The 25805-nt window shown below is 41.1% G+C and overlaps 1 protein-coding gene across 1 annotated transcript in view; it reads left to right on the plus strand.

Annotated features, from left to right (window-relative positions):
- Window positions 1-25464, plus strand: part of LOC115092374 (epithelial-stromal interaction protein 1-like) — a 133921-nt gene extending 108457 nt beyond the window's left edge. The window contains exons 9-11 of the mRNA XM_029603178.1: window positions 40-139; window positions 21890-21950; window positions 25394-25464. Of these exons, the coding sequence (XP_029459038.1) occupies window positions 40-139; window positions 21890-21950; window positions 25394-25398 (166 nt within the window). The 3' untranslated portion in view covers window positions 25399-25464. The remainder of the gene's footprint in view (window positions 1-39; window positions 140-21889; window positions 21951-25393) is intronic.
- The last annotated feature ends 341 nt before the right edge of the window (window positions 25465-25805 follow it).

The following is a 25805-nucleotide window of genomic DNA, read 5'->3' on the forward strand; positions in this document are numbered from 1 at the left end:
AAAGAGCATTAATTTATGTATATTCTTGTTGTTTTGAAGGGTCAATAATGCTTTTCTGGACAGACTGCAAGGCAAAATTCAGTCAAGAGACCAGTCTGAACCTTTGAGGAATACAAATACTGCTGGCAGCGTCAGCTGGGTAAGTTGTCCAAGTATCTTTCCACCGCTTGAGGGATCATGAAACAACCAAAACATGCTCGTTTTAAATATGTTGTTAAAAAAGAGAAATCATTGCTAAACTGATCTGTGCAATCCGTGTGATGTATAATCTGCCAAGGAAATCTTTATAAGTTCCTCCAAATCTCATTAAAAAAAAATAATACTAAAATTGTCTATGGCACATAGACAGATTGCTTTGAATACAGGAATTCATCATCACTTTCCTAGGTTCTGAGCAGAAACAAGTTGTAGGATTTATGCTCCCAAAAGATTTCATTTGAATGATGGCTGGAAATGTACTGTGCTTTTTTACTTAAAGATAAAAAATAATAAAAGACCTAACATGCAGATTGGGCAGACCAAATGGTCTTATTCTGCTGTCTGTGTTTCTAATCACCATTCCAGAATACTGATGACATTATTTTTAGCAAACACATGCCTATAGTATTATATATGTTCACATCATTTTAGCAATTTGATTTAAAATAGCATCAGAATAAAAAAAAATAAATGTATCAGATACATCTTCTCTAAACTCCCTTCTTTACATTCCTCCAGCACCTTTTGTTATAGATGCTGCCCCACCCCAGGTACCTCATCCCAGGGGCGGGTTGGCCTATCGGGGGATCGGACATCCCCCGGTGGGCCGGTCACGCTAGTCACGTAGTCTGCCGAGCACGGCCATGACAGAGCCGCCCTCGGCAGACCACGTAGTATCTCCTGAGCCGACCTGGGCGGCGAATCCCCCGGGCCGGTCTTCATCGGGAATCCGCCGCTGCCTCATCCCTTCATATCTCTCCTTCACCTGGCCGCTTCAGTCAATGTATGTGTCTTTCACCTAAATTGTGTCTGATTCCTAAAATGTATGAAATATGAACACATCAAGTGAATGTAATTGGTACCTATAATATTTATATCATGATGTAAACAGTTGTGATGTTCACTTGGAATGACGGTATATAAAAATGGCTAAATAAATACCTCGTAATAGCAAGAGTGGAGAGGCCTCACATGCCGAAGTTCAAATATTAACAAAGAAATGTGAGGGAATAATTCAAATCCAAATGTGGTCTTTTTGATCTGGTACAATCATGAGAGTTAAAGGTCAAGTTCAAAATAACCTATTTATTAGTTCCATGCTATTGTTATCACTGTATTAGTTATAGAATTTTTAAGCAATCCTTTAAGCATTGAAGCATGTATAGCAGTGAATGATGACATAGACTTAATTGGCATCTCAGAGACATGGTGGAAGGAGGATAACCAATGGGACAGTGCTATACCAGGGTACAAATTATATCGCAATGACAGAGAGGAGCACCTGGGAGGCGGTGTGGCACTTTATGTCCGGGATGGCATAGAGTCCAACAGGATAAATATCTTGCATGAGACTAAATGCAAAATTGAATCTTTATGGGTAGAAATCCCTTGTGTGTCAGGGAAGACTATAGTGATAGGAGTATACTACCGTCCACCTGGTCAAGATGGTGAGACGGACAGTGAAATGCTAAGAGAAATTAGGGAAGCAAACCAAATTGGTAGTGCGGTAATAACGGGAGACTTCAATTACCCAATATTGACTGGGTAAATGTATCATCGGGACATGCTAGAGAGATAACGTTCCTGGATGGAATAAATGATAGCTTTATGGAGCAATTGGTTCAGGAACCGACAAGAGAGGGAGCAATTTTAGATCTAATTCTCAGTGGAGCACAGGACTTGGTGAGAGAGGTAACGGTGGTGGGGCCGCTTGGCAATAGTAATCATAATATGATCAAATTTGAATTAATGACTGGAAGAGGAACAGTATGCAAATCTACGGCTCTCGTGCTAAATTTTCAAAAGGGAAACTTTGATAAAATGAGAAAAATTGTTAGAAAAAAACGGAAAGGAGCAGCTACAAAAGTAAAAAATGTGCAAGAGGCATGGTCATTGTTAAAAAATACCATTCTAGAAGCACAGTCCAGATGTATTCCACACATTAAGAAAGGTGGAAAGAAGGCAAAACGATTACTGGCATGGTTAAAAGGGGAGGTGAAAAAAGCTATTTTAGACAAAAGATCTTCATTCAAAAATTGGAAGAAGGATCCAACAGAAGAAAATAGGATAATGCATAAACATTGGCAAGTTAAATGTAAGACATTGATAAGACAGGCTAAGAGAGAATTTGAAAAGAAGTTGGCCGTAGAGGCAAAAACTCACAGTAAAAACTTTTTAAAATATATCCGAAGCAGAAAGCCTGTGAGGGAGTCAGATGGACCGTTAGATGATCGAGGGGTTAAAGGGGCACTTAGAGAAGATAAGGCCATCACGGAAAGATTCAATGATTTCTTTGCTTCGGTGTTTACTGAAGAGGATGTTGGGGTGGTACCCGTACTGGAGAAGGTTTTCATGAGTAATAATTCAGATGGACTGAATCAAATCACGGTGAACCTAGAAGATGTGGTAGGCCTGATTGACAAACTTAAGAGTAGTAAATCACCTGGACCAGATGGTATACACCCCCGAGTTCTGAAGGAACTAAAAATTTAATTTCTGACCTATTAGTAAAAATTTATAACCTATCATTAAAATTATCCATGGTACCTGAAGACTGGATGATAGCTAATGTAACCCCAATATTTAAAAAGGGCTCAGGGGCGATCCAGGAAACTACAGACCGGTTAGCCTGACTTCAGTGCCAGGAAAAATAGTGGAAAGTGTTCTAAACATCAAAATCACAGAACATATAGAAAGACATGGTTTAATGGAACAAAGTCAGAATTGCTTTACCCAAGGCAAGTCTTGCCTCACAAATCTGCTTCACTTTTTTGAAGGAGTTAATAAACATGTGGACAAAGGTGAACCGGTAGATGTAGTATACTTGGATTTTCAGAAGGCGTTTGACAAAGTTCCTCATGAGAGGCTTCTAGGAAAAGTAAAAAGTCATGGGATAGGTGGCGATGTCCTTTCGTGGATTGCAAACTGGCTAAAAGACAGGAAACAGAGAGTAGGATTAAATGGACAATTTTCTCAGTGGAAAGGAGTGGGCAGTGGAGTGCCTCAGGGATCTGTTTTGGGACCCTTACTTTTCAATATATTTATAAATGATCTGGAAAGAAATACGACGAGTGAGATAATCAAATTTGCAGATGATACAAAATTGTTCAGAGTAGTTAAATCACAAGTAGATTGTGATAAATTGCAGGAAGATCTTGTGAGACTGGAAAATTGGGCATCAAAATGGCAGATGAATTTTAATGTGGATAAGTGCAAGGTGATGCATATAGGGAAAAATAACCCATGCTATAGTTACACAATGTTAGGTTCCATATTAGGTGCTACAACCCAAGAAAGAGATCTAGGCGTCATAGTGGATAACACATTGAAATCGTCGGTTCAGTGTGCTGCGGCTGTCAAAAAAGCAAACAGAATGTTGGGAATTATTAGAAAGGGAATGGTGAATAAAACGGAAAATGTCATAATGCCTCTGTATCGCTTCATGGTGAGACCGCACCTTGAATATTGTGTACAATTCTGGTCGCCACATCTCAAACAAGATATAATTGCGATGGAGAAGGTACAGAGATGATACCAAAATGATAAGGGGAATGGAACAGCTCCCCTATGAGGAAAGACTAAAGAGGTTAGGATTTTTCAGCTTGGAGAAGAGACGGCTGAGGGGGGATATGATAGAGGTGTTTAAAATCATGAGAGGTCTAGAATGGGTAGATGTGAATCGGTTATTTACTCTTTCGGATAATAGAAAGACTAGGGGGCACTCCATGAAGTTAGCATGTGGCACATTTAAAACTAATCGGAGAAAGTTCTTTTTCACTCAACGCACAATTAAACTCTTGAATTTGTTGCCAGAGGATGTGGTTAGTGCAGTTAGTATAGCTGTGTTTAAAAAAGGATTGGATAAGTTCTTGGAGAAGTCCATTACCTGCTATTAATTAAGTTGACTTAGAAAATAGCCACTGTTATTACTAGCAACAGTAACATCGAATAGACTTAGTTTTTGGGTACTTGCCAGGTTCTTATGGCGTGGATTGGCCACTGTTGGAAACAGGATGCTGGGCTTGATGGACCCTTGGTCTGACCCAGTATGGGATGTTCTTATGTTCTTAAGTCCCCCGGCACAGCCATGTTTCGCCAGTCAGCTTTATTGAGCTATAAAGCTGTCTCTTGCATGGTATCCTTGTTAGGTCCCTCCCAAAGAAGCCAACTGGTGAAACATGGCTGTGTTGCGGGACTTCAATGCTTAAAGGAATGCTTAAAAATTCTCTGACTAATACACTGATAGCATGGAACTAATAAACAGGTTATTTTGAAAAATTTACCTTTGTAAGTCTCATGATTGCACCAGATTATTTGGCTTTGAATTATTTCCTTACAATTTCTTTGCTTATACTTAAAATAGTACCTGCCATAGTTTACATTTTTCCTGTATCTATGTGTTAAGAAGGAGAAAATCATTTCATGTTATGTATTTGTCTTTCTGGTTAGTACACTTGCATTAGTCAATCTATATATTGATGTTGGTGGTAGATGGATGAGGCAATAAATTGCTTTTGCAACTCAAGAGCAATTAAGTTAAGAAGTGATTAGTTCTCGCCTTAGGCTAGATTTGTTTCCTCAAATTAAGCCTGCAGTGACATCAGTGTTCAGTTCACTTCTATGGGGCCTATGCAATACAATTTGCATCAAAAACAATTTTAGCATGGGCTTGTAAAAGTGTTAACAGGCTAGTTAAAAGTCACTTACAGGTCGATACAGTAAGGTCGAGGTAGAAACAGTGAGGTAGTGTCAGGCGCACCCTTCCTCCCCGCATGCACAGTTCTCTTCACTAACTCCCCGATACTCTCCTCTAATCGCATGCAAATGCATGCCGCGGCTTTAAAGCGGTAGGGAAGGGTTATGCCCGCGTAACCCATTTTACTGTATAGGCGCTTAATACAGCGCCTATACAGTAACCTGGGTGCGCTGGTACCTGTCATTTCAAATGACATTTGAAATGACAGGCACCAGGAAGTGTAAAAATCAAAATTTTTAAATACCTGTCGGAGGGCCGCATGGGTCCAGGCGGCCGGCGGGATCCGGGGGGCCGGTGGTCGCGTGTTAAATCTAGGCCGCGGGCGGGTGGGCGCCTGTTCCGGGTGGCGGGGGGGGGGGGGGCGGGTGGACGCGCGTTAGTTTCAGACGGCCGCGTGGGTCCAGGCGGCCGGCGGCGGCGGGAGCCGGGTGGTCGCGTGTTAAATCTAGGCCGCGGGCGGGTGGGCGCCTGTTCCAGGCGGCAGCGGCAGCGGCGGCGGGGGGACACGCGTTAGTTCGAGACGGCCGGCGGGCGGCGGGTGGTCGCGTGTTAAATCTAGGTTGGGTCCGCACAGGCGCGCATTCATTCACTGCCGGTGGGGGCTGCCGGAGGAGGCAGCCCCCACCGGCAGTGAATGAATGCGCGCCTGTGCGACCCCTGCGATTCGGCGCTCAAGGCAGTCACATGCCGTGACGTCACGCCTTGAGCGCCGAATCGCAGGGGTCGCACAGGCGCGCATTCATTCACTGCCGGTGGGGGCTGCAGCCCCCACCGGCAGTGAATGAATGCGCGCCTGTGCGGACCCGGCCTAGATTTAACACGCGACCACCCGCCGCCCGCCGGCCGTCTCGAACTAACGCGTGTCCCCCCGCCGCTGCTGCCGCTGCCGCCTGGAACAGGCGCTCACCCGCCCGTGGCCTAGATTTAACACGCGACCACCCGGCTCCCGCCGCCGCCGGCCGCCTGGACCCACGCGGCCCTCCGACAGGTATTTAAAAATTTTTATTTTTTCTTCTGACAGGTTTTATGTGTCCCACATCATTACATTTTCTCGATCATCTCTGTATCGCTTTTTTTTTAAATTGTGTTTTATTGTTTTTGAGTATCTTAAGCGGTGTCGATGGATTTGTTACTAGACTCACAGTCCTAACTCCTACTAGGGGGAGGCGGTAAACTAACACGTTACGGCCGCGGCAAAACAGTGCGTTACTAATGAGAGAACCTGAGTGCCCGTTACGGTATCGGAGGGGAATAGCTAATTCCTTCATTATACAGCTAATTCGTTCATTTACATGCCGGGTGCGGGAAGGGTTACGCGTCTGTTTTAAGAAGCGCTACGGACGCGCAAAACTGGAGACTGTATCGCTGGTTTGCCTTACGCGTCCGAATTGTGCGCAGCGAGCTCGTTACAGACGAGAAAGCTTCAACTGAACTTTACTGTATCGAGCTGTAAGCTAGTAATGCAAAAAGATTAAGCAAAATGTCAGAAATAGCATGCTCAAGCTATTCTCATGCACAGAAAAATGCATTGGCTAAATAGTGTTCGCATGCTACTTTCTGAGGGCAATGCCAAGCACCTTGAGTATGCTATACTGAGCATGTTCAGTCCTCTTTTCCTTTTGACTCCTCCCTCTGGTTTCTGAGGAATGTACAAGTAAGCCAGGCACATGGGGGTTGCTTGTCAATGCAGATGGATGAAGCAAAAGACCCTACACTTCAGACGAGGCAGGAAAACTGTGTCAGAAGGAGCAGTGTGAGAGGATATGGTTGGGGACAGAAGGAAGCATACAAAGGGGAGACCCAGGAAGGAATCTGGCCATCCTGACTCAGAAGGGCACCAGCGTCTGACCATAGCCCCCTCCATACCATTCTGTGGTGCAGGCACTGCAATAGCGGCAGCAACAGCCTCAGAGCTCTTGGAAATGAGCTCTGCACTCATTTCAGAACAATTGCTCACCTGAGAAAAGCTTTTGAGGCTGGAGCTATGGAAACAGTGTCAATGACAGTAAAGACCTTTGTACTCTAGTACTTGAAAATATACTTGCCTTATGTAAAGAAAGAAATTTAATTTTGCTTAAATGTGTGTCAGTGTGTCTCGTCTGTCACCTCCTTCTTTTATTCTGTTATTCTTTCCCTCTTCTTCGTGTTTCCTGTGTCCTTCTGGTGCCCCATGAAAATTTTCTTTGTATTTTTTTTGTGGGAGAGGGAGGATTGGGGCAACTCACTGGCTAGTCACTTGCTTCTGGGAGCAGTATGTGCGGGTAACCAACCCCTGGTAGGCTGATGTGGGGAGAGCATAGGTGTTACTAGAGAGTTTATGGTGGTGCTGCTGTCTTCTGTGTATATCCTGAATATCGTTTTCTAAATGTTCGGCTCTCTCAGATATCCCTCCAGTCAACTTTTCTGCAATTGCTGCTGTTCATCAGACCTTGAGGACCTGGCACTCTTCCTTCTGTTTCCTTTGAAGGGTGCACAATAAACATAATGATTTTTATTTATATGGCATTACCAATGGGCATGGTGGAGTTTAAACTTAAACCACTTGGCTAATTGGCCCTGCATTCCATGAGGGTACAATCTAAGCTTATTCCCTAAGTTGTTGAGCCACCAATGTTGAGGCCAGGAAAGGAGGCTGAGGTGAATAGCTATTTGAGCAGGCCAGTGTCTAAAAATTTATTTATTTATTTATTTAAAAGCTTTTATATACCGAAGATCATGTACAAGTACATATCGCTTCGGTTTACAGATAACTAGAATTAGAAATACCATGGGCATGGTGTACATGGAACAATAAACATTAAACAAATAATACAAATATAAATTATATAATAATAGTAATAATGTTAATAATAATAATAAAAATAAAATAAAAATCAATAAACTGTGAGCATGCAACAAACAGGGTAGATATTGAGTATGTGGTGCATTGAAGAATTATGCATGGAGAACATTAAATATGTATGTTACAATTAAGGTAGCATAAAACTTTATTTTTAGCTTGGGAACTTTAGGTGAAGGCCTCCGTGATTAGCCAGGTCTTCAACTTTTTCTTGAAAGTCCGTAAGCAAGATTCAAGGCGAAGGTCCGATGGTAGATTGTTCCAGTGAGTAGGACCAGCTATTGAGAAGGCGCGTTTTTTCATTGGGGCCTTGGTCGGGGGTACATAAAGGGTACCTTGGTACGTTGTTCTAATTGGTCTGGATGCTGAGTGAAATCGGAGAGGGCAGTTTAATTCGAGTGTGGTTTGTGAGTAGATGGTTTTGTGTGTTATGGTTAACACTTTGTATAGAATTCTAGACTTGATGTCTAGAATTCTATAAAATATATTTTATATTTTACTTACTTATCTATATTTAAAATAATGGATATACTTAAAGTGAGCCACTTTATTGAGATGGTTAGAAGCCAAAATAACAGTATGATAAATCACAGAGGGCAATTTTCAGAGGCATTTCTAGAGGTAAAAGAGCGTTTTATGTGCAGAAATGGTCTCTGAAAATGATTGAGCCTCCTTTGCATAAAAGTGCACGTGTAGAGTTGGAACCATGCAATCAGGGCCCAGGATTATATGGTTCTGGAAAGAGCTGTGCTGCATGGCCTCCAGCCTAGGACTGTCGCTGCAAGGACTGGATGAAACGTAAGTTGGCAGAAGCCTATTGCTAAAAAAGACCTCACTGAATGGAGCAGAGCTGGCCCAAAAGTTTAGAAAAGAAATTGGTGGCAGATCACTTTTGCTTGCGATGGATTACGGGGAAAAGGGACAAGAAGGATCTACTCCAATAACACGTAACAGGGTTTTACGTTATATTGTATAAAATGCTGCTTTAATATTTTGAAGTCTCCTGTGTGTGCTAGTTTCTAGATGTTTTTTCATTTGCTTGGTCAAGGAGGATTGTGTCTTTGTTTCCTGTAGGTGCTATCTATGGCATTATGAAGAGTAATATGGAGCCCCGATTTTGTGGGTGTTTTTTTTTTAATAGCTTCCTCACACCTGCTCCTTATGCAACATTAACTCTGGAGATTTTCTAATACAGGGACAGGTAGCATTTCAGAATCTAGGTTATGCATTTTGTTCTAATATTGTGTTCATTTAATTGAGTATCCTATCCCTTTCTAATGACACCAGAAATTCTGCTTTTGAAATACTGCTTACCTATGGCAAATTAACTAGACCCATTAATTAAAAGGATATGACATCGGTCTTATTGACCTCCAATGAACCAATCAGAAACTCAAAGCAGCAGTATGCCTTGATACATTTTGCATATGGGACTTTTAATATTGGTGAATGTTTTTTGAGGAAGTGGAAGAAACTTAGGCAGACTGGACCATTTGGTCCTTTTCTGCCGTTATTTCTATGTTTCTATGTAAATTTTCCATAGGGAGTCTATCCCTTTTCCTGTGTAATTTTCAGCTTCCAGAAACCCAGCAGATTTGCAAACAGAGTACCCATGTACTTTGAGCTTGAAGATCATCTTGCTGTCTGGCTAAAAGAATCTGTGGACTCTTACATGATGTTAAATGCTGGCATAAAGTACATGCCTTCAGGATGTGCAAGCCAAACATTTTCATGATGGTTCATTTTTTTCATTTCGGAAGGTTTTGTTTTTCAGTTTATTTAATGTTTTGTGGTTTTTTTTGTTTGGTTCTTTTCCCAAACAGGAAAAATGCATTAAATAACTAATAAACCTCTCCCAAAAATGGGTCTTCCCAAACCCCTTTTGTAAAGACAAACTTGGGGCCCAGGCCTACCTGGCTGGGCTGAGCCGAGCTTCTGTGCCCCCCCCCCCCCCCCCCACTCCCACCATGCAAACAATTGCCAGGGTCGGGAACCTCCCGGACCCCTTCTTACCATATCTATTGGGGTCCACAAGATCCAAAAGGGCAGGAGTGATGCCCACTTGCTCCTGTGTTCATGTTCTGTGCTTTAAAAATGGCACCAGCGGCCCTTAGGTTGACCCTAATGTGACATCATTTTGGCGCCTGTCTTGGGGATGGTTGACGTCATTTTGTTGTACAGTTATATGCAACACATAAGAATCCTGCTCAAAACTCAAGAAAGAGAGACATGATGTGTTTTTCCAATCCTTTAATTCTGTTTGTCAGTAATATGCAGACTGCAAACATATTGTTGAGTAAGGGAACGGACTAGAAGGCTGTTCACACATTACACTGAATTTCTGTTGAAAATTCCATATTGTTTTGCATACACTGTTTTAGAGATTTTTACCTGGATAGTATCTGATAAATTCTTTTGACTCTAAATAGCACTGAGCAAATTAAAAATACAGTCCTGCTAACAGTGGTGCTAATCAGGAAATTTTGTTACAGTCTGCCTCTTCGCTCTCATTTTCATGTTCCCTGTGGAATACCTGCTCTATATCCAGTAAGCTTGCCTTCATTCATTACATCTTTTTTATCTCTTGTTCCCTCTGTCTTCTTGCTTTAGCGGAGTCCTGGCTTTCCCCTGAGAACTCTGTGTGTATTACCGTGCCCTGTCATGGAGGTTAGCATTTCTCCCATATGCCACGCTGTTGTCAGGCTGTTGCTCTCCTCTTCCTGCAGGTTTCAGCCCCTTCTCCCACCTTCAGCCTAATTCTTTTCTTCATTTGAGGCCTATTCCACCCTCTGTTCATCCCCTTTGTTCCCTTTGGCTTTGCTTCTTTCTGGTATCATCTTCTCCTTCCCTGCATAGACCCTAGAGGAGATTACCAACCGGATAGCTGTAGGCCAGAGGTCAATGAAAATTTGAGTGCTTTGCAGGACTCAAGATGTGGAAACTTTCCTTTCAGATGGAGTAATGGACTCCGTGGAGCCAGAAGACTACTCCTAAAAGAGAAGATTACTTCAGGGACTGGACATCTGTCACGAAAGAAAAATACAAGTAACCAAAAGTCTGAACGCAGAGGAAAGGGACTGAGCAATTGGGATATTCACTTTTGCTTTCCTTGTTACAAATATCAGAAAAATATTTGTAGACAAATTATTTGCATTCATCTAATAAATAATTGATTTAATGTTATTTTCAAGTCTGATGAAGAAACACCTTTCCAAGTATAAGCTTTTAAAAAAAAAAAAAAAAGGTATATCTTTGAGTAAAACAAATAATTGTTTATCTCTCTCTGGCTTTTTCTTGAGAAGCTGGTGAGTGGTTACCAAAGGGAGATTGAAAACAATCTAGACCCTCAATTGAACTCTAAATACATGTTACACAATCCAAAACACTGCTAAAATGTGTCGTTTCTTCCTGTATAACAATACTAAAATTTGTCCCTCCCTTTATGAGCAAGCTAGCCAAACACTTACCCCCTCTCTTATCACCGTCTGTTTAGACCATTGCAACTTGCTTTTCACAGGCCTCCTGCACCACCTTTCTCCATTGCAATCTATTCAAAATTCAGTTCTAATGTCTTCTCTCCCTTCACCATTGCTATGACCATAAAACTCCTCTTCTCAAGTGGCTGCATTTACTCCCTTTCCACTTCTACATACCTTTAAGGATTCTCTTGTTGGCCTTACAAGTGCATTCACCGCAACTTCTCAGTAGCTATCGTCACGTCTTTCACGCTGTACCCTTCCCATGAACTCCATTCATTGGGCAAGTCGCTGTTATATGTACTCCTCCATTGCCAATTCCCAACACTGTGCTTTCCACTTGATGTGCCATATACACAGACTCCCTCTCTGGCCACTTTCAAATCCAGTCTAAAAGTTCACATTTTTAAGGCTGCTTTTAACATCTGCTCTTGTCTCTGCAATAAATTCATGCCCCATTGACTCTTGTTTGTCATGAATGTTTGTTGAGACTACATTGTAAGCTCCAAGGAGTAGGAATTGTCTCTTATTTGTATCTGTACAGTGTCTCACTTTATAAATAGAAGATAGACGGGTTATAAAGTCTTGAAATAAATAAATAAAGTAGTAGTAGTAGCAGTAGGTGAAAACCAAAATGCTATGAAGACACATTCATACTTTCAGAGTTGTTTCTGTCTTGAATAGAGGGGATTTCTGCATCAACAAAGACTAATTTAATTAATAGGGTAGGAATTTTTGTGGGCATACATAAACCATATGTAGAAGACACAGTTGGCCGGATGGTTTAATTTGAATGTATGTGTTTATAAGGCTGCTTGAGGGACAACCATATATGCATGGCAATTTCTATAAAATGATGTTAAAATAAAGCTTCTTCAAGATGGTCACACTTTGAGAAGCAGGATTGAAGATCTCCTTGTATCCTTGGCTCCTATTTCTTTTTCCAAAGAATGCCTCACACTGAAAAAAGAAGCAAAATTGAGGGAGAACATAAGAACATATCATACTGGGTCAGACCAAGGGTCCATCAAGCCCAGCATCCTGTTTCCAACAGTGGCCAATCCAGGCCATAAGAACCTGGCAAGTACCCAAAAACTAAGTCTATTCCATGTTACCGTTGCTAGTAATAGCAGTGGCTATTTTCTAAGTCAACTTAATTAATAGCAGGTAATGGACTTCTCCTCCAAGAACTTATCCAATCCTTTTTTAAACACAGCTATACTAACTGCACTAACCACATCCTCTGGCAACAAATTCCAGAGTGTGTTGAGTAAAAAAGAACTTTCTCCGATTAGTTTTAAATGTGCCACATGCTAACTTCATGGAGTGCCCCCTAGTCTTTCTATTATCCGAAAGAGTAAATAACTGATTCACATCTACCCATTCTAGACCTCTCATGATTTTAAACACCTCTATCATATCCCCCCTCAGCCGTCTCTTCTCCAAGCTGAAAAGTCCTAAGCTTTTTAGTCTTTCCTCAAAGGGGAGCTGTTCCATTCCCCTTATCATTTCAGTAACCCTTCTCTGTACCTTCTCCATCGCAATTATAACTTTTTTGAGATGCGGCGACCATGGAGCAATACAGAGGCATTATGACATTTTCCATTTTATTCACCATTCCCTTTCTAATAGTTCCCAACATTCTCTTTGCTTTTTTGACTGCCGCAGCACACTGAACTGACGATTTCAATGTGTTATCCACTATGACGCCTAGATCTCTTTCTTGGGTTGTAGCACCTAATATGACTCATTTCAGCCTTGGATCAAGGGTTTCTTTACCCCCACCCCCCACCCCACCAACACTTATGCCGGGTATGAGTGCCATTGTGGTGCTGAGCGAATGCCAGTGCCGCTGGCCCAAAAAACATCTTTGAGTCCTGGCATGCCTAAAATACCATCCCCTCCCTTTACCAAAACACCTATAGAAGCGGAGCTGAGTCTGGTAAGTCCCGCATTCAGTTGGGCAACTCCGATGCCTGGGGAAACCACTACAGAGGCAGTTTCAGATCACATTTTTTAGGTCTCAATGGTCTCAATGGAGGTCCTAAGTAGTGGAGTTTCCTCTATGCCTGTTGAGGGAATCATATCTGATATTCCTTTGATGCAGACTCTGTCCTTGGTACTTGGAGGGGACCCCCATGGAAACAATTTATCGAGCGAAGGCAATTTGGATACCAGGATATGCTCAGTTACAAAGATAACTTTAATTAAGCTGATTGTTATTACATTGGTTGCTGTTTGGAATGCTTTGGACTCATTAGAAGTTTCTATTTCCTCTCTAACAAACATTTCCTTGGATACCAATCAGCGTGTATTGGCTATTGATAAATTAGTTGCCTTATATGGGACCAAAATTGAAGCCCTGGATTCTCTACTGTCTACATTAGAAAAGAGTCAACCTGGTCTGGTTCGGTCAGATTTGATTCAATCTAAGAAGTCAGAGAACACTGACAATGCTATGAGAAGTTTGAACCTGAGAGTTCTTAATTTTCCCATTATTAAGTTGATTCCACCGCTGGATCTTTTTAAGAGTTATATTTATCAGGTTCTCAAGATCCCCACAGAGGTAATGCCAGTTATTACCAAGGCATATTATTTGCCACAACAGACAATGGGAATTAGTGAAGATCAAGCACAAGGTTCTTCTTTAAACCTAACTGATTTTCTTGAATTATCACAGGAAGATCTTGTACTAAAAAGGGGAACTTTCTTTTGCTTTTTTGAATGATAGAAATTTAGTCTTGAGATATTTCTTCCATAATAGATCTTTGCCTTTTTATGGTCAAAAGATATGGATATTTCCTGATATCACTAAAGTAACCCAAGATCGCAGGAAGAAATGTCTTGCTGTGCGATCTCAGGGAGTACCATGCAAATACTTTGTAAAGCATCTCAATGTTAATTATGTCTATTTTGAACCTCAGCTGAGATTATTCCTGGATTTGCATGCCTAAATTACCTCTTTAGGATGTAGGCATTTGGAAATGATAATGTTTGGCTGTTTCTCTTTTCTTTTTTCTTTATTACAGTGTTGTTCGCTCTTTTTTCTTGGTCTCCCTTTTTTTCCTATTACGATTGTGAAAAATGTGTGAAGACATTCTATTTTTCTTTTTTATGTTGATATAACTATTTTATTGTATGATGACACATTTTTCATATATTTCTGGGTCAAGGGATTCTTGTGTTTATATTGTAAAATTCATGTTAAAATAATTTTTGGAAGATTCTTCGGTGAATGTTATTAGTTGGGGAACGTTATTAGTCTCTTTCTATTCTTTACTGGACATAAACTCAATTATGAAGAGATATTTTAATAAATATCCTGTTGTATTTCTTGAAAAAGCTGTAAATATTTTCCCTGATCTGGCTGTTTCGACTCAGTTAAGGAGGAAGGCCTTTTTGTCACTTAGACAGGAGGTCATCTCACTTGGATATACATTTGTTCTTAAGTTTCTATGTAAATGCATAATAAAGAGACATGATGATTTTTTTAATTTTTTTTGATCCAGATCAGTTAAAACATTTTCTAGAAGGTACCAGAGTGTCAACATCTTCCCCTGTGTCCAATTGAAATTAAAAAGGGCATAGTTAGCTAGTATATTTTTCTTCTTATTAATCTTGTTTATCTCCCTAATCATGTAATTACAAAACCCCCTCCATGTTGATTGTTAAAAATGGATAAGGGTTTGAGAAAATTGTAATATTGAGTTAAGAGATATAAATGCTTTAAGATGTTGGGTCGCTAACCTTACCATGTAATTTCTGTAAAATAATATGTAACTATATTATTTGAAAAATTATAAATAAAGAATTAAAACAAATAAATAAATAAATAAATAAATAAAGTAAGGCTTCTTGTTGCTTATTCTAACTGCTTTGTTTATTATTGTTTTATTATTTCAGATTTATAACCTGCCTTTCTGAGGAAGGCAAGGAATTCAAATGGGCTTATGTAGCAAAGTATATATTGGTGTGAAGAGTTGCAGCACAACATGCACCAATTCAAAATTATGTGGCAGTTTATCTTCCCTATTTATATCAGCACTTGGAGTTAAAGCACTGGGGCAATCCAGGCATTTCATCAACCACATTTGGAGGTCTTCCTTCTCTGCTGCTTTTGGCTTGGAGATATGTGACAAACAGTTGCATCAGCACTAGGTAACTTTGATTGGGCAGGTCAGACTAGATACTGAATTGCCCATTAGAATGTTGGCTCTTTTTTGGGCCACATGCAGCCTCGTATGGTTAGTGGCTGGGTAGGGACTGTTGGAAGGCATATGCTGAGGGTTTCTTCCTTCCTAGTGGAGCATTCAAAATATGCGGGCTTTGCTGCTTTTGATTGGCTCCACTGGGAGCTTTGTGTTTAAAAATTGGCACATGGTGGGAGGGGTATAAATACAGGGTTCCATGTATACTGGGGGAGTTCCTTCCTCGCCTGCCTCCCTTGTCTTTCATGTTCTCTCCCACCTTCCCTCTGGTGTTGGTGCTTGTTCTGTTTAGTGAGTCTTGTTGAGCTACAACAGTGTCGGTGTGGTTTATCCCAGCAAATTTTTGTATACTATGTTTACTTTGATGGATCGGCCGGGAGGGCTGATCAATCGTGTGGCATGTTGAAGAAAGTGTGGCTGGGTAGAGTTGTACTTGTGTGGGTGCCTTGCTGGGATGGTGGCCACCTCACATGGAAGCAGTTGTGGAACTGCTGGATACTTGCAGGCTGGGTAGCCTGGGGTTGACATCTTGCTGGCGGATGCTCACTGGGGCAATGGGTTTAGTTTGATATTGTTATGCTCAGGTACTTATATACATATATAAAACAGTGTAATAAAGCTGTGGCCTTTTCATTCCAATAGTTGTTTGGCTAATCTTTGTGTGGGGTTTATTTAGTGTGAAGAGAGAGGGTGCGAGTGGTCCTATTGTTCTGGATGCCAAAATTGTGACTTATTTTTGCAACAACCACACAATAGAATAAAATTCCTTGAGTCCCTGATAAGATTGTTTCTAATCTAATAGAGAATGTAGCCAATTTGTGGTTCAGACAAAAACAGTCAAAGAATTCAAAGAGACATGGGTTAAATACTGTGAATCTCTAAAAGCTAGAGGATGGAAAAATAGAAAAGGATGCATGGGGATAACTTGCTGGTGTGGCAGTTACTATTCTTAACCAAAAAGCCTTGATGCTTTTGATGCAACCACAACTCAATGGCAGGGGGAAAAGGGGAATTGGATGCACACACGCTGGGAACCACGTGCACATGGATGCACACGCGCTCTTTTTAAAATCGACCAGTTGGGAATAGCCACTGCTATTACTGGCATCAGTAGCATGGGATCTACTTAGTGTTTGAGTACTTGCCAGGTACTTGTAGCCTGTATTGGCCACTGTTGGAAATAGAATGGTGAGCTTGATGGACCCTTGGTCTGACCCAGTATGGCAATTTCTTATGTTCAAGAAAGCATGATGAACCCAGAGGATCCCCTAGCTGTGAGGAAGTGGAAGATAAAGCTGGCGATGAAATGGGCTCTTTGGCATTGTAACAGGAAAATAGATGGACCATACATTGCTTATTTGCTGTCATATTTTATGCTTCCATCTCAAAATAACCTATGTTATCAACAAGGACAAAGATTTGGCATTCCAGTTCATATCAAAAATTTTGGAATTGTGGGTGAATTAAACTTTTGCATTAATTAATTGATATGGCCGGTATCTGTAACCAATTTAGAGTTATGGATATGCTAGTTATGGCTGGCTGTATTATCATGTGAAAAGTAGACACTTCAAAAATAGTTTCCTTTTTTGGTTTAATTTACTTGTATATTTTGGAGGTTTTTATATATGTGGAATTTTCATTATGGCCATTAAAAAAGCATCAGTTTTTAGTGTGGTGGCTCCTGAGAATCCTGTAGTACCGAATAGTTCAGCATGATTTCACATTAAATGTTCCAGTTTAGGAGACACTGATACCTGCTTACTGATTTTCTAAAGCTAGTGAGGGTAATTACCAAAGGGACTTCTGCATGTAAAGCATTGTTTTACACACAGAAATGAACTTTTACAAAATTGCATAAGTTTTCTTGGCTTGAGAAGAAGCATTCCTGGGAGCTGGATTGGATTTACACTTAATGCACATACTTATTTATTTTGAAAAGTATGCACCTAAAATTTCATGAAAAATTTCTGTGCACAATTTAACAGGTTTAATTGAGTGTCTTTTTGAAAATTGAGTACCTCTTTGAAAATTCAGGCAGTGAATTTAGTTTGAATTTTCAAAAAGGCTCATCACCCAGTAAAAATGTTGTTAGCAGTAAATTTTTATGAGTTTTCATAAGGCTCAGTGATAAGTGCATGGAGCAGCAGTGCTATCTTTAAGAGAAACATGGAGTAACCAATACTGTATGGCAGATACTACCATAAGAAGCTTGCTGGGCAGACTGGATGTCTGTTACAAAATTGACCTAACAGCCATCTTTGACTCTGTGGACATTAACCTGTTATGTCATCAGATGAGAAACATAGGGATCAACAGCATGTTTCTCAGATGGTTTACTTCATGTCTATGTAATAGAACATTCCAAGTCAAACTGGGCAACCATATATCTGGCTGTTTCGAATGTGATGCAGGGGTCTCTCAAGTCTTAGACCTCTCAGCAACACTATTCAATATTAACATGCTCCCACTGTATAAATTACTGATTAATCTAGGAGCCTTTCTTTTTGTATGCTGACAGCTTACAGTTTTACATCCCACTCTCCAGATCATTTGAAAACACAGCTTCAATACTGTCCACCTATGTGAAAGCTATACAACATGAACTATCGCAACTTAACTGACATTAAACCCTAAAAAGACTGAAATCATTTGGCTGAATAGAAACTCATCAACTTGCCCCTGTCCTAGGTAATTTTCAAATTAATCCCTCAGATCAAGTATGAGATTTAGATGTACAGATACTTGAGAACCTCACAATGAAAATGCACATTAGTAAATTGATTAAGACAGGTTACACTAAGTTACATATACTATATCAGCTGAAACCATTATTAACTTTTACAGACTTCTGTACTAGAGATGTGAATCGTGTGCCCGATCGTCTTAACGATCAGGTTCGGATGGTGGGAGGGAAAAATCGGATCGTTAGAGATTGTGAATTGGAATCGTTCCGATTCCTTGTTAAATTTTTAGTGAGGCCTGAGCAGATAAACAAAACCCCACCGACCCCCCCCCCCCAAAAAAATGTTAAATTACCTGGTGGTCCAGTGGGGGGGGGGGGTCCCCGGCGCGATCTCCCGCTCTTGGGCCATCGGCGCCATTTTGGCTACCACTGATAAAAAGGCGCCGATGGCCCGAAAAAAAACCCCACCCCGACCCTTTTCAAATTATCCCTTTGCTTCTCCCACCCTCCCGACCCCCCCAAAAACCTTTTAGATGTACCTGGTGGTCTAGCGGGGGGTCCAGGAGCCATCCCTTCAATCGTGCCGGGGCCGGTGCTGGAGGTTTCAAAATGGCGCCGATCGCCTTTGCCCTTATCTTGTCACAGGGAGCGACCGTCGCTCCCTGTGACAAGGTAAGGGCAAAGGCGATAGACTGCCAGTATGGTGCCGATCGCCTTTGCCCTTACCTTTTCACAGGGAGTGACCGTCGCTCCCTGTGACAAGGTAAGGGCAAAGGCGATAGACTGCCAATATGGCGCCGATCGCCTTTGCCCTTACCTTGTCACAGAGAGCAACCGTCGCTCCCTGTGACAAGGTAAGGGCAAAGGCGATTGGCACCATACTGGAAGGCGATCAACGCCATTTTGAAACCTCCAGCACCGGCACCGGCACGATTGAAGGGATGGCTCCTGGACCCCCCGCTAGACCACCAGGTACATCTAAAAGGATTTTGGGGGGGTCGGGAGGGTGGGAGAAGCAAAGGGGTAATTTGAAAAGGGTCGGGGTGGGTTTTTTTTTTCGGGCCATCGGCGCCTTTTTATCAGTGGTAGCCAAAATGGCGCCGATGGCCCGAGAGCGGGAGATCATGCCGGGGAACCCCCCCCCCCCCCACTGGATCACCAGGTAATTTAACATTTTGGGGGGGGGGGGTTCGGGAGGGTGGGGGAGTGTAAGGAATTTGTTTTAAAAGGTCGGGGTGGGTTTAGAGGTTGTGTTGGTGTGCCGGTTTTCCCACCCTCCCCCAAATAATTCCCGTGCCCTATTTAACGATACAATATAAATGCTCCTGACGATAAATCGTGGGCATTTGTATTGTATCGTGTACTCTAACGGTTTAGAACGATTTTAAAATTATCGGACGATAATTTTAATCATTCAAAAACGATTCACATCCCTATTCTGTACTGTATTGCAAACTCTAATCTTCTCACACTTTGACTACTGTTAATTCCTTACTACCAGGTCTTCCAGCAAGTCACTTAAAATCACTCAACTACTACAAAATGCAACAGCAAGACTATTAGGATCTAGGAAATATGATCACATTACACCCTCACTGATATCACTACATTGGTTACCAGTACAATCCAGATCTACTGTAAAGTATTAACGATAATATTCAACCTCATTAACTCCAATAATAATGGCTTATTAGAAGTGACACTAAAACCTTTCAACCCTCAATGAACACTAAGATCTCAATATAAAGGACTATTGTCTATTCCCACAATATGGTGCATACATCTGATGCAAATAAGAGGTTGAGTGTTTTCAATAGCAGATCCAAAGCTCTGGAATTCCCTGCCTGAGGAGTTATGTATTTTACCAGAAAGAAAGAGATTTAAAAGTGAACTAAAGAGGAGACCAGGAAAGGGAGAGAGAGTGACTGACCTGTGAGCATGTCTGTGGAGGAGACCGGAGGCCAGTCAAGCCCAGAGATATTCGGAAATGCTGATGAGGTGGGCCGAGGACACGCCTCCCTGCAGCGCGCAGCCAACGCCAGCGCGTCGCCAAAACCATGCACGCCAAAGGGGCGCGTGGCTTTGGTTTTTAACATCTACATTATTACATCTAGGAAGCCTCTTCTACCTCTCTAATCTCTACCTGAGGGAATCAGAAGTAAGATGATGTAATCAGCTAAGTACTTTCTTGTTCTTTTGGACTCTCCTATAAGTTGTGCCTCACTCAGCCCATAAACATAGGGCTAGAGAGAGGTCTATAATTGAAAATACATTAGCTAGTCCAGTGTTAGGCCCAATGGATGCCCACATCAGAAGGGGAGCCATAAAACCGGGTGAAACGTCACTTGAAGGGGTGCAGGAAGGCACGGCAGTGCTTCGTGACTTGGAGATTTATTTATTTATTTATTTATTTAGATTTTTTTCTATACCGATGTTCCTGTATACAATACATATCGCACCGGTTTACATGGAACTGAACTGTCGCCTCAGGGGCGGAATACATTATAACATGTTGACATAGAACTTAAGGGATTTGTGCAATGTTCTCTCAACCTAGCTTGATGGACTTTTTACCTGGGTAACATCATTAATGGATGGATAAAAAAGGGGGAATGTTTAGGGAAATGATAGAATTACTGCACCACGCGATAACATTCCGCTTTGCATTGGAAAACTTATCATGGGGCACGATAATTCCTATTTTACACAGAGAGAGAGACTATCTACAAGGCCTTCATAGAGAGAGAGAGAGGGAGACTATTTTGAAGGCCTTCATAGTACTGCAGTATTTATATCTCTATAGGAGGGCCATCTAATAGGTCAAGTTGAGGTGTTGGTTGCGGTTTAAGGGCCAGTTTCTCATGTAGTGTGAGATGTACGAACAGCACAGTACATCTTGGTGAAGATTTGACGTCATTTGGAGTGAAGAAAGTCTGACAAAGATGCTATTTCTACTATGTTCTCTCATGAATTGCGTTACTGCCATTTTTGGCATATTGCACAGCTTAATGCTAGGAAAAAAGGTGTAGTTATTTCCAGGGTTAAAACCATGTGATAATACCCTTCATTTTCATAAATCCCACCCAAACTCCTCCCTGATCTCATCCCTTCCAAAAATTTGCATTTGCACAGTGTACTAGTGTTATCGCATACATAAACGGATTATCACATGTGTTAACGCCGTAATGCATTTTGATGAATGACCCGGTTTGTTTGTTGGTTGAGTTATAACTATGAATGCCACTTTGTAAACCATTGTGATCTACACATGAAACGACGGTATATAAAATGTTTAAATAAATAAAAATTACCTCTCATAATGAATTACACATCGTTAAGACAGATCTTGAACTGTCTCCTAAGAGGATGACTTCATACATTAATTAATTGTTTAGCTTACTTGATCATTAGCCAAGCTTTTCACAGAGTAGAATAATAGCCATTTTCTGTCTGTCACTGAACTGCTTTTATATAGTTTTGCTACAAAATACTATCTTATTATGTAAACTGGCAGCTATAGCAACTGTGTTCTTAGAAGATACAAGAACACACAGTTTAAAGCTTGGAACATTTTAGAACACTGTCAGGGACTCAGATGTGTGTGTCACATTGACCAGAAAGATAAAATGTACTCTTTTGGGCTTTTCTAAAGGTTTTTGGCCTTTTAGTATTAATTTTATCCTGGCTGTTCAGTCTGTTTTTCAGTTATTTTTCACATGATTTCAGTTAATCCTGCACAGGAGGGTTACCACAGGAGGGTTACCACAGGTGCTGCTGCTGCGTACAGGTACTGTTTCAATTGTTGGTGAGAAGGACTTTGTGACGTTATTCTGAGTACTTGTGACAAGTAAACCATCTGTTGAGTTTGTGAACTGCACTGTAAATAAACTGCAACTACCTTAGGGGCTAATGAAACTAGCTGAGCATTAAAATTGTGTGCGGAAATTCAATGTGCAGTTTCTTAATGCACAAGTTAATATTTTTTTTAACTCCTGATGCACTAAACTAATCTATTTATTTGTTTATTTAGACATTTTATATACTGTTATTCCATGTATAGATCACAATGGTTTAAAAGTGACATTCATAGTTATAACTCAACAAACAAACAAAGATTGGTTATAGAGGTGGTATTTGTAGGCATGCTTTAGTATCTATCGAGTGAAACTAATGGTCTGCTAATGCATCAGGAATTAAAAATTGCACACCTACCAGAAAATGTGCACAAAGAAAAGGCTTAAAGGGGAATTTTAAAAGAGTTGCGCATATAAAAATAAGCACATGTGCACAAATAGCACATATTCGCGCAAGCACTATTTAATAAATCTCAAACATACACGTGCAAGTAATAGTGCACAAATAAATGTACTCATATAAAAAAGGGAAGGCCAGGGGCATTCCAGGGCAGGGCCAATATTTATGAGTATAAGGTGCTATTTTATAATTGCAAAAGCAATGCACGTATAGCTAATACCTGCGCATGTTTACACCTTCTAATTACCTGATGTAAGTCAGAGTAGAATTCTTTATAGCCAAATACTGACTGGGTGAGGGGTCAGGGTAAACCGGGGGTCTTGATGACCTAGAGATAGACTGGGTAAACTGGTGGACTAATTGGTAAAAATGGTAATTTCCTACACGTTCGCATGTTATAAATTTTAATAATTTACATGCGTAAAAGCCGACAAGTGCTAAGTAAAACATGTGAGTTAAATTTCCTTGTGTAAATGATTAAAATTAGGAACATAAATACGCACACATAGCAGATGTTCGCCACTTATCCGGATAAATTTTGACTTAGCCAGATAAGTCTTAAAAAGTGCTACTTAGTCGGATAAATATGATAAATGAATAAGTCTTCAAACACTTGTTATTTCTCTTTCTTACTTATCTGCCTATGTATTGCTTTTCTTTTACTTATCCTGATATCTTACTTTGCCAGATAAGTTTTAAACAGCGCCACTTAGCTGGTAAGTCGCCACTACTGCTTAGCGGGACTTATTTTTGCCACTTAGCTGGATAAGTCAAAACTTATCTGGTTATGTTTAAAATACATACCACATACTTTTAGATACACAAACATGTTGTTAGGTAGTTTTATGTGTGTATTTTATATAGTGTACTCACATTTGAGAGTAAAATATAAAATACATATGCATGCACGCCCATGTCCATATAGCTGTGTATATTGGCACGCTCGCATGTTTTAAAGTTATCCTCTTAGTGCACCACAGAACATAATTTATGCATTAGTCATAGTTTCTTCACAGAAAACTTGGCAGAGAATTAGGAGCATATCTTTTGTTATGTGCACAACTTTTATGCTCTTAATTTGAGTGCTGGGACCTGTACTCAGAATTTATACTCAGAAAATATGCTTTGTGCACACAAAAACTGTTTTCAGCACAGAAGGAATTTTTGTGCACATAAATTATATTTTATGCACAGAAAACAAGCTTTTGTGCACAAAACATGTTTTCTGTGCATAAAATCCAGAACTCCAACTTTCACCCACAGACTAAGATTAGCCCTGGAAACTTTACTTCATCTCAGACTAGGAGTTAAGTTTCCAACATTGTGAAAACACAAAGGGGTAGATTTTTTAAAAAAGCGCGATCGCGTACTTTTGTTCACGCATCAGGCGCAAACAAAAGTACGCTGGATTTTATAAGATACGCGCATAGCTGCGCGTATCTTATAAAATCCTGGATCGTCGCGCGCAAGACTGCCGATTTTGGGCAGCCTGCGCGCGCCGAGCCGCGCAGCCTGCCTCTGTTCCCTCCGAGGCCGCTCCAAAATCGGAGCGGCCTCGGAGGGAACTTTCTTTCGCCCTCCCCTCACCTTCCCCTCCCTTCCCCTACCTAACCCACCCCCCCCGGGCCCTATCTAAACCCCCCCCCCCTTACCTTTGTCCCTAGATTTACGCCTGCTAGAAGCAGATGTAAATCTATGCGCGCCAGCAGTCTGCTGGCGCGCCATCATCCGACCCGGGGGCTGGTCCGGAGGCCTCGACCATGCCCCCGGGCCGGCGCCACACCCCCGGTCCCGCCCCCGAAATGCCGCATCATTCGGCCCCGCCCCTGACACGCCCCCTTCAAAAAACCCCGGGACTTACACGCATCCCGGGGCTCTGCGCGCATCGGCGGCCTATGCAAAATAGGCGCGCTGACGCGCGAGGGCCCTGCTCGCGTAAATCCAGGCGGATTTACGCGAGCAGGGCTTTTAAAATCCTCCCGAAAGTGAGCTTACATACCTCTCTGCATTAGGAGATAATAGCCAATGCCTTCATTAGCATGGAATTTGCATGAGAGGGTGCTAAGGAATGCGCACAGTTTTATGCGCACACTTTTTGTGTACACAACTCCTTGCTGCATCAGCAGTAAATTTTACACACAAATAATGAGCACACAGCTGGAGGTTAAACTGTACACTCTACTGAGCCTACCTTATTGCATCGGCCTGTTAGAGAGTGCCTGGCTTGAGCAACCATTGCTCTCTGCTGCCTCCCACAGTGACTTTTATGAACTACTGTCTGTTACATCAATCACAACTGACTAGTCAAAACATCTATTGCGGGTTAATACTTCAATTTTAGACAACAACTTCAAATTCTAATACAGATAAACAAAGCATACATAAAGGATGCCCACAAGATGAGAGTTTTAGTCTTAGTGAAGTTACCATATGTGAAGGCTGGTGGTTGTATTCCTCAAAAGTGGAAAAACCATGAGTATGGAAACACCCCTCCATAGGACTATTGTTATGCATTTTCTTAAATGCCATATATGAATAGCATGTTGTTTCATACTAACACCTAATGTAGCTTTTCAGGAACTTTTTGGTTTGATTTGAGCTGTCAGAGTGTCTCTGAGATGGCTGCCATGAAATCCACTAATTCAATGACCTCTGTTATGTCTGCTTGGCCAGAGCAATTTTTCCCAATCATGCCAATTCAAAAGCAGTGCTAATTTTGTAGAAACAAATTGAGAAACTCATGTGGTGTGCCTGCTTGATTGATTTAACCCATTAATAAAAATTATGTAATGTCTGCTCATTTCAAGTCTTTAATATAACGGTTATTAAACCCATATTCATGATATAAATCATCATAATGCATAAATAGGATTTATTGGGAATCGACTTTTCATGCCACAGTACTGGGCAGTACAGCAGGGTTTAGTTTTGCTTTGTGCAATGAGATGATTTGATTTCTACTTTGTTTTGTTTCAGATTAAGAAATCCACACTTCAGCCAGTTGACCAGTCAATGATTTCCAGAGATATCGCTTCCTCTAATCAACTTTCCATCTGCATCCTATCCAGGGTTGCCAACTCATGAAAATGTTTATTTATTTTATTTTTACTGACAGTCTGCCAGATTTTTACTAACACTTTTTAATGGAAACCCACTGCCATTTTGTGCTCAATGAGATTTATTATGCCAAGGTTCTCCCTTTTTTGCACTGAGATATAGTCCTAAATTCCCGAACCTGAGCTCATGGCACTGGAGAAAGTCCCTATCGCTTATGAAAGTTTTACTTACATGGAATATTTTTTACAGACACATCATTCTTTTTTGTTCATATTTTTTAACAGTTAGCAAATCTGATCCAGCCGATTTTGCTCCACATCCACCAATCACT

This window comes from Rhinatrema bivittatum, chromosome 5 (assembly GCF_901001135.1).
Source record: "Rhinatrema bivittatum chromosome 5, aRhiBiv1.1, whole genome shotgun sequence".
NCBI classification, from domain to species: Eukaryota; Metazoa; Chordata; class Amphibia; order Gymnophiona; family Rhinatrematidae; genus Rhinatrema; species Rhinatrema bivittatum.